Below are 16180 nucleotides of genomic sequence, written 5' to 3'. Positions count from 1 at the left end.
TCACCTCCGTCTCACAGACAACATCACGTAGAGTTGAAGTTTCTGTTTCCATACTTGCATGGTCATTCTGTCTGATAATTCTGATTTCCCAGTAAACTGAAACCCTTCAAGTTGCCTGTTATGCTTTGGTTTTGGTGCTGCCTCGCTTACCTATTAATCACACACTTTTCCTTGCTAGAGGGATCTCACGAGACTTGCTGCTGCCACAATATTTCATGTAGCACATACTGGATAATAACATGCAAAAACATATCTTTCTAAAATGGATTCCAGCCAAACCCACACTATTTCCACTGATTTCAGTAAACATTAAATATCGGTAAAATTACAATTTTTAAGATCACAAACGTGTATTTTACAAAAGACTTTACTATGACAGCTAAGAATCCTGAAACTATAACCTCAAGCTAGGATTCTAAATGAAAAGGAAACCTCTCACACCACCACCACTACGGAATGGAAATACCTGCTATACATTGATTACAAAACCCTTCCTGACAAGAGCTGAAGTTAGTTTCTTACACAGAGACACTGACTAACCTTCTTTTGAAAACAAAGGTGGGAAGTCATGATGTGTTTGTTTTCAGAGTGTAATTACAGATAACCAATTAAATCTTCATTGAAACAGCCATCATAAAAGATCCTATATTGCTGGCATTGGAAGGCACTTTTATAATACAAAACCAGAAGCAGAAAATAGAGGTTATATATCATAGAGGTTTTATATCAATAGAGGTTGAATCATTCTATGATTCTGTATGAAAATAGCATGAACTACCTTGGATATCAACAATCAGCTTCATTTTGACTGACAGGATACTATTTTCATGTTTTTTCCCAGCTATGCGTATAAATAACTTTCCGTATCTAAGAAGCAGCAAGAATGGAAAATGAGGTGTTTAAGACAGAACTAATACACCAAACACTAAACTTTCACTGCTGGAGGAGCAGTATGCAGCTTGAGTATACACCATTAATTGCCTTCTGTCAATCTCCAGAATAAAAGCACACTGCAGGTTTCATCCCATTGCACATTTACCTTTACAAGAAGTGGCTCTAAAAACACAGGCCTATCATAGTAAAAAAAAAAGATTTTTAAAAAAATACAATCAGGATATCTGATTATATACATAGCTTCTTCATAGACTATAAAATCCACTGAATTAGTCTCAAATGAAACAAAATGGGTCTTCATTCTCTATCAGTAAAAGCAAAGAATCTTTTCATATTAAATTTATAGTAAAGAGTTTCACTTTGATAGAAGAATATTTTTAGAACGGCAAAAGATACACTAAGCATGCATTCCCATCTGAAGCAGGAATTTAGCACTTGTTTCTAATACTAGTTTAAAATTAACCAGTGGTCAGTGACTAAAACTCAATCTCATAGCTGATGCCACTATAACTAGAAAAGTGTTTTGTATATAAGGCTTACTTATGAAAGTTAGCAAGTGACTGCCAGTTCCTGAAGGACATGATGAATGACAGAGCCCTTTTCATTACGATTTCTTTTAAGTCATCTGTCTGCATTCTCTCTGAATGTGCACCTACAAAAGTCCTTAATGCCTTCAAGAAATCCACCTACAGCTTCTTAACTATGGACTTCAGAGTCCACAGTTGCTCTACTGTGTTTTTAAATTGTGGTCAGCTGTGCTGCAATATTAAAGTAGCTAACTAAAAGTGCCTTTTTTTTTTCTTTTCCTAGATTGGGTGTCCCCTATAGGTCAGCCTAAAATAACTGAGAACTTAAGAGATTTAGCATTTTTCTAAAAAAATTAACTCTTATTAAATATATAAATATGGATATGTAGCCTACACCTATGTATCTGGCTGTGTAGATTTGGGCTGTTGTATATCAGCATATATATTTTTCACAATTTCCTTTGGGGTTTTTTTTTGTGGTTTTTTTTTTTTAATTTTCATTCCATTTTTCCCACAAAATTACTACAAACTTTATAGTTCATCACTCCATATTGGAATTATTGCAAGATAAGCATATAATAAAGATCTTGCTTATGAAGACCTCACAAGAGTAACCTTCATAAAATGGTTTTAATTTAGCACCCCAGACTACTCTTTTTCTGCCATTAAAAAAGAAGTGTTATTTGCAAAGGTTCTACTAACATGTTAAAAAAAAGTATCAGCAAATTCAGTTTTGAAATCAGAGATGACGACAACAACTAGTGCACTATTTCCTTTTAAGATGTTACCAAAATGTAACATTTAGATGTAACCATCTAAATAGAAACTGTCCCATTTAGCCATTATTTTGAATATATTTGTGAATATTTCAGTAATTTGAATGCACACAAAAAAATAAACAAATAAAAATATTTAAATAAAACAGGCTAGCTTGGCTTAATTAGGCCACCACTGGAAAATAAAATGATAACAAGAAATATCTTCAGAGAAATGTTCGTTGCCTATCACTGGTCTCATGAAGATTTTTGGGAAGTAAAGTGAATGCTATCTCCAAATCTGATAAATCTGAATTGATCAGTAGGGCAAGCATAAGCATGTGCTGCTGACCTAATAAGCTTTTACTAGGATATCTAGAACACTGATCTGACATTTCATAATTTCACCTTAAAAGTAAAATCTAACTTAATATTTGGTGGTTTGAGTTTATTACAAATATTCCAAACTTAGCAATGACAGCAATATCACTTACTTCTCAGATTTCCCATTCCAGGCGTCAGGCTCATTCTGGGAGGCAATGTGCTGTGATACGGTGGAGTAGTGCTGAATAAGATATCATTTGGCAAGGCCTGGTCTAGCATTGAGCTTCGAGAGCTAGCATATGAAGATCCTCTTCGATTGCTACATATACTCTCATCAGACAGGGTACGGTAAAGTGTCCTCCGTGGAGAAAGGTTTCCATAAAATGCAAACTAAACATCAAAATATGAAGATATAAGAACACATATTACTGGATAAATAATTCACACAATCATATCACATCATCAGTGTTGGGAGTATTTTTCTGGGCAGGCAACTCTGGAATTCTTGAGCTAATATAGAAGATCAGGGATTTGTTCCACTATATCAGATCTACTGGGGCCTCAAAAGAATTACTGAACTAGATTTTCATACTTCCTCTTGATATTTTGGAACATGTCATCATGAATTTATCAGATACTGTATAGTTTTATTAATTCTGAAATGTTAAATGAAACCTCCATAGCCTTATGACAGCAATGTTTTCCAGAAATATATATATAAGATTACCAGCTCTGGCAACATTTATTCAAGACTATACATAGAACTGTTTGATTTTTATTTGAAATGACTACGCTTTAATGTTAAACATTCTGAACTGATATATGGTGCAGTATAATTCATTGGACAATAAAAGTGACTTGAGACACTGCAACTCTCCAGATATCATGAAATAGGCTTAGAAAAGAGGATAATGGAGTTCAGTGAAAACTGTTTATGCTTTTCAAAAAGTTACTTAAACCACAACCCAAATATCTACAGTAAAACAAGATGTTACTGTATTGTAAAACTGGGCCATTCCACCTCTAAGTCATACTTCAGCACTCCAAATCCTGTTATTCTCCACATCTACAAATGTCAATTATTACCTTAATTATTTTAACTGGTTTGTCCTGCACATAACAATTTAATGTCCTGTCCTGTTTTCTTTGTAATTAATTAGGAGTTGCACATTCCCTGTACAGAACGTATGCTTAAGAGCAGTGGCTTTTTAAAACAGTGAATATAGCATAGAATTAAAGAGATCTACATTGCTATATTTCTGACAAAACTTGCTCACGGATGATTATTTCTAAAAGGAATACACAGAAACACTCAATCATGCCACAAGACACAGTCTTTACAAAACACTTAAGTACACTTCACAGTGCTAGTTCAGGAAAGCATCCATCTTGATGACAACTCAGAACCATTGTTAGAATGCTTAGCTGTGTCCCACAGAAAACTGGGGGATATTCAGATTCTAATCTAGGAAAGCATCAAAATTCTACATCAGTTCTAGAGATTTGCCTGAAACAGATACAGGCTGTGGAATAAACATCATCCAAAACTATTTTAACATATATGTAAAATGTTCACAACAATAGACATAAGCAGAATCCCTAAACGCATGGATAGAGGACATACAGAGCATCCTTAAATGGATGGATATACGGTATCCTTCTATAAGCAGTGGTTACAGAATATCAAAAGACACCGAGCCTAACTAGAGCCCACATTGGGCAAAGGGTTGAAAGCCGTCACCCTCTGAATTGAAGGGTCTCCGACCCTCTTTCCTGAAATCAAGATTCCCAGCAAGCATCCTGCTGCAATTCTTGCCTCTTACTCAACTCTCCTCAACCTTATACTGCATCTTCTATCTATAAAGGTTGTTCACTAGCTATCCAAACATGTTGAATGTTAACTGTTGGAGCTTTACCAAGTTTCCTTTCAGGGTGCGACAAAAATTAAACGTTACCTAGAGGGCTCATTATTCCCCAATCTATGAAGAAGGTAAAACCAAACCAAATCAAAAATGTGATTTGATTCTGTAGAATCTTACATATTCAGAAAATCCCTTTCTGGCTTCGCTGTCAAAGACAACTGACTCACCTATACCAAGATTACTATGCTCTATGAAGGCATAATCAAAGACTGGATACTGCCAAGCCATATGGCTGGGGATCCCCTGCGAGTCAGGGCCTATGGTCTCTCTCACTTTGTCAGCTTTTGTTGGGAGTGTCTTGGGAGGGGAAGGGGAGAGCAGTAGTTTATCTCAGGATTGCCACACCTCCTCACTCCTTGCTATTTCTTATTTAGGTCGCCAGAAACATTGGCAGCTCTTGAAATCATCACAGAAAACCTATTATTGTATCAATTATAAATCATAAAAACCTTTAGGACATTATTAATGGGAATTCAAACACATATAATGCATACTTAACATACTACATGTTAAAAAATATATAAGATTTGAATTTCAAATTCAATTCTGCACTTAGAGGATTCCCATGTGTTACTTTTGTTCAGACATGATGATTATGCTATGTATAAACACAGTGGGTTAAGGGCACATTGAGTTAATATCGAAGTGTGACAACTATCTCAAGTAATTTAACTGTTTTGTTCTGTATTCCACATTAAGCACAGAATTCAGAATCATGTATACTTTGGGGAGTAGTAAATTTTAAGTTCTCTATCCACTTTTGGTGAACTTTTAAATATTACCGGTTGTCTTCATACTATAAAGGTTAGATGTATGTTCTCCACTAGCACTGACAACTAAGCCTTTTGAACAGTTGCCACTGATACCTACATGAATTCAGACTTCCAACGAAATTGTTGGTACTGAGTATCACAGGGCAGGGGAAAGCAGGCTGCTTTTATTCATGTGCCTTGGTGTCATGTGAGGTGCATAAATTCAGGCTTCCAACCTTGAAAATGTTACTTTTAATCTTTGAAACTATAATTAAGTTGCTCAGCCTGCACCCATCTCTGCTCAAGCTAAGCAAAGACATACTTAAATAATACTGTATTTCATACATAACCATCAAACTAGATATCATTTTCATATTGTGGAAATGGTATTTTGGGACTTATGGTCAGTACTTACAGCATCCTTACAGAATATACTTAACTTTTACAAAATGATATTGCCTTCTCTACAGCAATTTTGGGAATACCAGAAATTCATTTCTAAGGTAAATGTGTCTGAGATACAAAGAGCCAAAGAAAGTAGCTAACCTTTCTTCTCCCCTCCTCCATAGAGAGGCTGTCTGGCAGCATCAACTTCAGAAAATCTTCTTTGGACAAGACTTGCTGGCTTTCAACAATGGCATTCCTCACAGAAGTTTGGAGTGGACTTGATGCAGACACAGCATCAATATCATCATACACTCTGTTGAGACAATTGGTGGTTTTAGCAAGAGAAGCAATAGTGCTCTTGGATTTGGAAGACTGCATTCATGTTCTGTCACCAAGTAAAAATTGTTAGAATTATCTCCTAACACAGCACACTCTTATTTAGAACATTTTTTTGATCATTTTATATTTATGAAACTGGTTTTGGGCCCAAAATGAAATTCTTAAATGACTGAAAAATCAATTTTAGGAATTCTAAAGAACAATTTAAAAAACCATAATGCTTGTTTCTCCTAGCTTGCCTCTCTCTTTTTTACACACCACACTTCTCTATTGTAAAAGTTTTATTTATAGCAATATTTCCAATAGTTCATCACAAAATATTTTAACTTTTACTTCCTTAGCAAATAAGAAAACCAGTATTTTATAGTGTGATATTGTATCCAGCTTCACAATCTGGCAAAATTACTATGGTCATCAATGGCAATGTTTGAAGTGTATTGGTAATCAATTGTGCCATGTGCTAAGTGTGTTTTATTATCAGCAATTTCATAAAGCACTTCAGATGAATAAAACAGCTGTCTTCCTTAATTACTAGCATATAAAAATTTATTTACAGTCAACAAAAGAATGTCAAACTGAATTATTATCTTTCAGCTTCCTTCTAGTGAGAAAAGAGGGAGAGAATTTTAACAGGTTTACTCTGGAAATGCAGTTGAAGGAACTAGAGATTCCCAGTCACACAGAACACACATTTGAAGGCATTACTTACTGCCAAGTGTAGCATAATCGGTGACTGTCTTCAGCAGAGAGGAAACAAGCTTTGCTATGGTAAAGTGTAATTCTCAGTGAATTATATCCTATAGTGGCACAACATTCAGCAATTGACCTGATTTTCATCATCACTGCTAATTAGAGATGCTATTTTATTTCAACATAATTATCCTCAGAGAGATACTTCCTCTCTGTGATGTATAGAAAGCTTTCCTAGAAAGAGAGAGGTGAAGCAACGCTGTATGCCATGGAAAAATCTGAAAATATTTTCTGATATATGAAGTGCTGCCATATTAAATTAATATTTCTTAGATATAACTGGCTCTTGAAGATACTTTCCTAAATTGCTGTGGTTTCAGTCTAAATACCATGATTCATTACAGAATTTTGTTTTAAGGGCTCCATTCAAAATAAAGAGAAATTGTTGCAGGAGTTCATCTACTTCAAAATGCAAAAACTTGTGGGAATCAATGAAGTTACCACTTTTTAAATGCAAATACTACTACGACTGAACCATTTAAGCAATTCAAACATTGGGGGGGGAAATATGAAATCACCAGTACAGTAACTCAAAGAAACACAAATAACCAGGACAGCAAGGTAGTAACATCTACTTTTGAAAATTAGGAATTTAAGAGCTTAACTCCAGGCTCATATTTCATAGCATATATATTTGAGCTTGTATTTTTAAATACAAATTTTGCCATAAATATGCACATATATGCAATATGAGACATTAGATGCAAATAACCCATTCCCATTAAACAAAGAGTAATCCCATATCAAACATTTGAAAATCAGGTACTGCATGTCCTCTTGTCAATTTATCGAGATATATAGGGCTGACGATGATTTACTGAGAGATAGAACTGAATAGCTTATGCACAAAAAGAAAGCAAGGAGGTTATTTGAAAAGATGATTTTGAAGACAACAGGAATTTAAAGGTTAGTTTTAAACAGCAGATTCAAACATTACTTATTACTGCTGCAGCACTGTGAAAGTATCCTCTCTATCCATATTTGAGATACTGCACCTTATCCTTTTAGTACAAGCCTTTTTCTTCCACCTAAGAAGAATACATTTCTCATGAGCTATTCCTGTGTTAAACTGTACATATAGCTGTTCGTTAGAACTGCTCTGAATATTTTTGTCTAAATGTTGCTTGCTAGAAAAATACGTAGTTTTATTGAAGCCTGCACATTTTGTAGAGTCTTGTGAAGAGAGGGTCAGGTATATCCACACTTGACCTTTTTCTTGTGGGGTCCTAACCACCAGTTCATACCTGTTCATTAAAAACAAAGCCAGAAAAAGATAGCAAAGAACCACTAAAATACCCCCAACTGGCACTAATTTTTTAGAATTATCTACCATAGATCACTGATATGTTTATGGTCATCTCTCTCATCTGTAATGTATTAGCTGATGTGATAGGCAACAAGGTAGTAAGGTTTAACACAGAAACATTAGGAAGTAAGCTTTTTTCAACTAACTAAAGTTCCTGAAGATTTGCAGAAAAGGTCTTGAAGACCTTAATAAAATTGTACTTTCCCAATTATTTACTAGAGATTCAAAATGGAAATTCAGAATGTCTGATGTAGGCATACATTTTTGCCTACACACACTTTCATAAATTTCTGTCAGCTTGCTGTATTTGACACACGGGAAAAAGATGCAGGTGGAGAGAACAGAGGAGAAAACTGCATTTTGTGCAGTTGTTGCCTTTTTTCCTTTTTTTTTTTTTTTTTTATGTATCTTTGGTACATAAAGGTACATAAAACCCCCCAAACATTTAAAAGCAAAACAGAATTTGTAATTTTAAATTTTTCTATCCTATTTTAAAATTTATTTTCATTACCCTTCTTCCCCCAACAAAATGAAACAGGGTTCTTACTCATGGCATTCAGAAACTTCAGATTCTTCAGGTGTAGGACTTCCTTCTGATTTTTTCCATCCAATGACATATTTACTCACTGCTCCTTGTCTGTGGTATGGTTTTGAAACTGACCCAGAAATCTGTTGACTGCTATTCTGCGACACTATGTAGACTTTGGAAGTATCTAGGGAGCCACTCTTCTTAGAGCAATGTGTTGATGGGCTTCCTGAATGATGTGACCCACTGCAAAAGTAAAGAAAACACACAAAAGCAAAAATGAAATCTGCTATACAACAACAAATCAGAAACACTTCACCTGGTATGCAGCTATAATTCTTAATGTTAAGTTTTTCTCAAGATTAAAATCAAGGTAGCAATATTGGTACAGTAATTTTCTACATATGAGCAGTGTACACATTAAAGCTCTTTGAGAACAGAATTCTGATGAGTTTCTAAAAAAAAGTAATGTATATAATTCAACTTGCTGAAATGCCAATGCAAACTGATATGAATTAAAATTAAAAGACTAAGTTCAAGACATATATATAGAATTTGTGTGTGCAATTTTAAGTAAATATGTACACACACGTTATTAATGGTATAATTCCATTTACATCAAGAACTACGTAGGGAATTACCCCAAATATCTAATTATAAAACTTATGTGCTTTTCCACTTCATGTTAATTTTGCCAGTTCATGCCAGTTTAAGCTGTGTCTTTCATTCAGTACCGTTGAGAATTTAATATTAACAGAAGTAAATTTCAGTTCAACAAAAACAGTCCTCTGGATAATTTTAATAGCCTCTTTTATTATGAATAATAGTACTAGTAGGCACTAATGAAACCTTTTACTGAAGACTCTCAAAATGATTTAAAATGAACTAGAGCAAACACGTCCTTGAAGAAGAAATTTCTTCTTTTCACCTTGGAGGTGAAGTAAGCAAAGCATTCAGAAACCAAGTGCCTGGCCTAAAATCAGAGGCTGGAACCTGAAGCAGCAGCTTCTAACTTTCGTTGTTAGTTTACAAATACCAAACACAGTGCTGTCTTTTAATCTAATCCCAAAAGCATTGGATTAATTCAGAGGACCAGGAGGTGTTCTTGAAAGTGTAACAGGCATGGCTACTTTGCTGTCCATGCAGAGTCAAATGCAAGCAATGCACATTAGATCAAATTAAAGTGCCTATTGTGGTAGAAAGTTGAATCATTAAGGCAATGGATTAATAATTTTGATCACAGTTAGTACGTGCATTTAATCTTAAAACCAATTTATATTCTCTCCTCCCTCTTCCTCCCCAAAAAGCAGAAACAAGGCTGAGTATTTGGGGGAAGAAAATAATGGGGGTGATGTTCAAAGGTTTTTTGCTTGCTATCCTTGCAAATAGGCAAATAAATTATGTAAATATGTGATGAATAAAATAATTCAGTTATGAAAAACTGAAATCTAAAGATGAAGCAAACACTGAAGCACAATGTAAAATACATATCAGATCAACAGCAAGGACATTATCCAGAGAATTTTAGACTTCTATTTGCAACGAAATTTAAGAAAATTTGAGCATCCAACCTCATTCTGTAGGTTTTAAACAAGGGAATATTTTTGAAGTGAAGAAATGAAATGCCTATAAAAGCCTAGTTTTAGATAATGAGTTCAATGCAATGGTTGGAACAAGCAGTATGTATTTTTAGGATCCAAAGGATGTTCTATGTAAGAAACAAAACAAAAATAAAGGCAATGAAGCTCAGCTGTTTCAGCTACAGTAACATGAAGGTATTTGACAATTCATGTGCACAATTAATATAAAATAGGAGAGAGAAAACCATTAATAACAGAGCTGTGAGGCATAATGTTGTGCATAGCCCAAGTCAGTATTGTTGCTTGAGATACTGTTTCCCACAGCAGGTTTAATTCTGTAAATCTCACTCGAACACTACAGTATTAGTTTTTTCAGGGTGTTCTTTATCTGATGATGTTAGAGAATCAGGCCGGTACCTTTCAACCAACACCTTTCCTGTGCATTGCACTTTATCTTTTCAGTAAACTAAACACAATTTCAATACAGAAATGTTCCATTTATAGATCAATCACATTCCACCAGTCTGTGAGCTTGTTTCTTGAAGTTTTACACTGTTCAGCTACCAAAGAACAAGTTTACTATTTAACATTTGTAAAATAATTGTGAATGAATGCCTCAATAGTGTTAGAATTTCATCATTATAGATTACAAAGAAATCCAAACTCAGTGTCTGACCAGTTGGAAAATACATATAGGATCCAGCAGTAGATATCACATGCTTATATGTTAACTCAACTTTCTTATCTCTATTTGAACACATCACTGTTGCAGCATCACAGCTATAAAATGAGGTATTTTTTAGTAATGTATGCCTGTGGGTGCTGTATAGGTGATGCTATCTTTTAAACCCAACTGTAAAATTATTTATCACTCCAACATAATTTGAAGGCTATGTAAGCAAAGTTTAAATAGGACAGTTGGGTCACATACCATAAGTCAGACATTTTCCTATAGTAAAAGGATTTGGCACACAAATTAGAAGGTGATCATTTGAAAACATTGATCTTGCCAAAGTGGAATTGGGCAATCCTAATGTGAGTCATCATCTCAACAATAATCGCTACTTTGGAAATGCCTAGCTAAGCTCACTTAAAATCTACATGCTGCTTCTTTTTTTAAAAATTTTTAATTAATCCATAAAATGTTTATTCAATAGAAGTGAGCAGCAGATTACTTAATGGCTGTCTGGCACTTTAAATATGACAGCTGCCACACAAGTGTTGAGAATATGTATTCTAGCCATTAGAAATCTATTTCAGCTCATGATTATGAAGTCGTAGAAACAAAGAGCTTACTTGTAGTGCTTTAGAAGTCTCAATATATAAAATTAGATCTCAACACACACAAAGCAGAGTAAAGCTGGAGCGTCTGCGTTATCACATGGGTAGCAAAAGTTTAATGACAAAGCATTTACCTAGTTTTCACACTATCTTCTATAACTTGCAAAAATAAAATATCTGCAAGTTAGAATAAGTATACAATACTAATTCACTCATGTCTAGCGTATAAAGAAACGAGGACACAAGATATTATTTGGTTATTTTCCTGTACTGATTGACATTGAAAACAGGAAAATAAGAGGGAAAGAAGAATAATTTCTTTCCATCCTTTACAGAGTAAAAACCTTAACACATAGACCAAAGCTTCAACTTCAAAGTCACCATAAAATGGGAATTGGGAGATAAAGGCAACCAGCTGTAAAAGAGTACTTTCAAAGTTTGCTTTCCAACAGATGTACCATGCACACATTCCACTGGTAACAAAAAGAGCTGAAAATCCATCAGAAATTCAGTTCAACAAACAAAATTGTAAAGCATACATCACAATAATGTAAATTAGGAGGGACAGTATGCAATGCAGTTTCACTATATGTAAAAATTTTTCTGATTTCCGTCAGCATTAGCTCCCAGGTAATTTGTTGCACTGTACTAAAAAAAAAAATAAAATTGAGTTAAGTTCTAGGTGCAAACTTCCCTTTTATTCAGGGATGTTTCCCAACTTTAAAGACCTAAGCAATTTGCACAAGGTCACATATAAAGTCTCCATCAGCTCTGGGAGTAGGGCTAGCTATGCTTTTTAGGCAGACTCATCAGAAATTGCCTGAAAATTGCTCATATCGGCATTTAAATACAACAAAAAATCAAAACCAGTTAAGTGCACTTTCAAAGAAAGGTAGACAGAGTAACAACAATGAAGAAGAGTTCTCTGTATGTTAATCTGTAATCCATAATCCCTAATTTGTAAGAAACACATACCTGGAGTGAGAGGAAATTTCACTTAGGTCTCCCATACTGCCTTCAGCTGTATGACTGGTAGAAATAGCAGAGGCATAGCTATGAACAGCGTAGATTTTAGCTGGATCATCATCTGGCCCAGGAGTTTCAGAAGACTCGGTCCACTGCTCAGTACGACAATGTACTCCAGACCTGCTGCCAGCAAGGTGCAAAGGGGCCAGAAGAGGAGCAGGCATGCAGGGAGCCGTATCAATTCCACTGTCAGTAGAAGCCCCCTTTATATATGTTAATCCAAGCAGCTCAGGATCCATCAGATCTCCAGAACCAAAGTGTTTTTCATCACTGTTGCTGGATGTATTACTGGATAGGGTGTTGCTGCTTGAGTGGCTTGAACAGCTTTTGTCTCCAATCTTAACAACAAGAAAACAAACCAAAAAAAAGACCCCCCTCAAGTTAAACAGTAAAATATTTATTTTCATATAAATTACTGAATTTGTGCCATTCAAAGACCATTCTGTTATTTTTCACAGTATGCTATAATATAACTGCAAAGTATGAAAAGAGCTAATTATACCACCAGTTTCTATGAAATGAATTGCACAGCTGGCTAGACACATTAAAGGTTGATGTCACTGCAAATAAAAAGGCTCTAGTTCCATCTTCTATGGCAAATCTTAAGATCACACTTGAATTTTCTGATTAGAGGACCTGCTTAACATCCATAAAATTGCATTTCTGAACAGTTGAAATAAGCATTTGCTAAAGCTAGAAGCTTTGGTAATTATTTGTTAAAACAAGTTCTATTGCAAATCTGAAAAACACCAAAGACTGAATTATTGTTGGCTTTTTCTCAGTGTGGGTGAAATATGCAGCTTATTGGATGAAATCCAATTGGATGTGTGGCTAGTTAAACTGAAGCCAATTGCGATATGTGTGTACCAGATGAAAGTAACTTAAGTCACATAGCATGGCTATTGAAGTGGAATAATTACGTCAGGCATTTATGTCAATAAAGTTGGGGGGTTTTGCTGTTTTTTTAAAAGAGATTTTATAGAGAGTTGGATTAACTTATCTCTGTGTCATAGTAGCCAGAATAAGGGCAGATGGACTTCTATTAGGTAGAATATAAGTGAAATAAACAGGACTCAAAATTTGAGAAAATTATTTTAGAAAAAAAGGAGGGGTTACACTTGCATTCATTCTAACCTTTACAAGATGGCTGTCACCTTAAAAACAATGGAACAATTGACAAAAATACAGTGAGCAGTTTTTCCAAGGACAGGGACTTGGAAAAAGGTGTCTGGAGAAAAGGCAGGTCACTTCTTACTGTAAATGTAAAATGGAACCAAAGTGGAAAGAAACAAGAGAGGGAAAACCAAAAAAGCTCAAAGGCATAACATTAGCCTCCAAAGACTTATTGTACGTATGAACCTTTCCCAAAATTTCCTCTATGTTGCTGAAAATACACACTTAGGTACCTTCCTGACCCTGCAAGCAGCAGAGAATCTGGACAACAGCTATTGATACAGACATCTTGAACTGCTCAAAGTTCACTATGGCCATAGCTGAGGATCATTTTATGCATTTCCTTGTGCTAAGAGAAATTATTGTATGAAAGCTCACCATGACCCTAATTGTTATATGTTGTTAAAGACTGTGTTGTGGAGCAAGATTAAAAACCCCCAAAAAAACCCAAGAAACCACCACCCCCAAAAAATCCCTCCCAAACCAACAAACCAACCAAAACCCAGCAGGAATATGATATTTATTCCAGGAGAACAAAGATATCTTGAAGATAGCCAGTGAAATTCCCCCCCCCACTCTCCTTTCCACGTTAAAACTTATAAAAAGAGAGCATACACATTTTTTTCTAATGGTTAAATATTGTACAAAGTTCTCGTACATTTGCTGTAGCCCTCTCTGTGAATTTCACTGGCTGGCAGAGTCTCATATGGCAAATTGAACCGAACAGAAAGGGGATGCACAAGAGAACATTACAAGGTCCTTTACAAGGTGATTGCATTTTTTTCCTGTTTTACAGCATCAAACGACAAAATAGCCTCATTTTATTATTATCTTTATAATAATGCTGGTTCTTTGTACAATACAGTTCTTTTGCACTTGCACGACATATATGCGTAGGCAGGCAAACACAAACATAAGGCCATTATGAAATTTTCTGTTCAGACCCCCACCATCCTAAAGGCATGAGAGCTGCCATTAGGCTAAAGCTCTGATTGAAGTTAAGCAAACTCATCATTTAACTTTGGTATCGGTGCTCTGTTTAGTACTGATTGTTACATATACTGATTCTAGCTTCCTGTCAACTTTGGCTTAAAGTAAAAGAAAGTATTTTTGTCTTCATGTGTGTAACTCTACAGCATTGTTCTGTTTATGATAGTACTTTTTTCGAGAAGTATCAACGTAGATTATCATAAAGTATCAATGTACATAAGATGAGAAACTGGCTTCATATTCTTACCAATATAAATCTACAAATAGTGTACAGATTCCTACTACATATAGCAGGTTTTTCCATGTAACAAACACACAAAAAAAATAGAAAAAGACCGTGCATATCATTAAGGTACTTTCTATCACTAAGTCATTGAGGATTTTGCCATTACTGAAGACAAGCCACTAAACTAGCTAGACTAGAAATCTGTTCAGCATTCCCAACATACAAACTACATTTTTACAGTGCTTATTGATAATTATACTACACGGATATTTCACACAACATGACAAGTGGTGTGGGGAACATTATTTTTTTTTTTGAAAGGATATGAAATACTTCACAGAGTAAGCAAGCCAGTACAAACGAAGCTGTAAATACACAGCTGAGTGTAGACTATGCTAGTTTTATCTCCTCAGTGGCCCAGACCCAAGCCTTCTTGGAGTTCTTTGTTTTTAAACACAGATTAAGCATACTTAATTCACCTCACATGCAGGTGAGCATACTCCTTGCTTCCCAAAATTACTAAAATGTATTTTCAATATGTACTTTTTTAAGTCCAGGGTGGGTTTTGTTTTGGTTTTGTGGGTTTTTTTTAGAGTTTTGAATGACATCCAAGCAAAAGACTTACATGTGAAAGCTTGTTTGGCGACTCCTTGCCACTGCCTTCTTTCTGTAAAGCCCGGTCTTTGTAGGAGCTCAGGACTTTGGTCGATGGTGCATGCCACTTGGTTTCTGCCATAAATAATTGTGTTTTAATTTCTGAATGCTAAAAAGATGAGTATACGGTACAAAGAAAAAAGGCACATGGCTTAGCATCAGGTTTCAAACCTGTACACTCTTTGGAATCAGAGATGTGTATCTTTGCAGAATTTCATAAGATCTAGTTTTTCAATTATAATCAAATGAAGTTCAACCTGCTTTTCATCATTCACGAGGCTTTCTGAAGTTCAGGAGCAGTTTGTTCCAAGTGTTATCTAAATATCCCATAGCATATTCTGTTAGACTGTCTGTAACAGTCCTCGCTTTCACCATCGTATTACATGCTCTTTGTGTATGAAACCTCCATATTGGAAGGTGGCTGCACCTCAACAGGTACTGCATTGCAAAGAACATTTATTTTTAAGATACAGTGGTTTTTATTACCAGAATGTCTAGTTCCTTCCAAAGTTTCCTCTCGTTCTCTGCCTCCTTCACACTCCAGGGAGCCTGAACCTTGGTGGTGTTCATGGAGCAAAGGGGATTGGCACCTTTAAACATAAACAGAAAATTAAGCTGTTGGGTTTTTTTCCTAGAAAACTAGTTACAGGATGAACAATAACACTTTTTACTCTTCAAAGAAAGTATTTTGTAAGTGATTTGTTTCAACAACCATCACCTTCCACCCCAAGTAAATTTACTAACATTTCCAAACACTGCATGGAAATA

At 35.2% G+C, this 16180-nt stretch overlaps 1 protein-coding gene across 2 annotated transcripts in view; it reads right to left on the bottom strand.

Annotated features, from left to right (window-relative positions):
• The window catches only part of SIPA1L2 (signal induced proliferation associated 1 like 2), a 151206-nt gene that overhangs the window by 15967 nt on the left and 119059 nt on the right, over positions 1-16180 (bottom strand). For both annotated transcript variants that reach the window (XM_049831065.1, XM_049831064.1), the window contains 6 exons: positions 15899-16002; positions 15384-15487; positions 12319-12707; positions 8504-8728; positions 5721-5874; positions 2671-2890 (listed from right to left, as the gene is read on the bottom strand). In XM_049831065.1, coding sequence (XP_049687022.1) covers positions 2671-2890; positions 5721-5874; positions 8504-8728; positions 12319-12707; positions 15384-15487; positions 15899-16002 — 1196 coding nt within the window. The remainder of the gene's footprint in view (positions 1-2670; positions 2891-5720; positions 5875-8503; positions 8729-12318; positions 12708-15383; positions 15488-15898; positions 16003-16180) is intronic.

This window comes from Accipiter gentilis, chromosome 28, assembly GCF_929443795.1.
Source record: "Accipiter gentilis chromosome 28, bAccGen1.1, whole genome shotgun sequence".
NCBI classification, from domain to species: domain Eukaryota; kingdom Metazoa; phylum Chordata; class Aves; order Accipitriformes; family Accipitridae; genus Astur; species Astur gentilis.
Note: the sequence above shows the minus strand (reverse complement) of the source record. Positions and strands in the feature narration are given on the sequence as shown.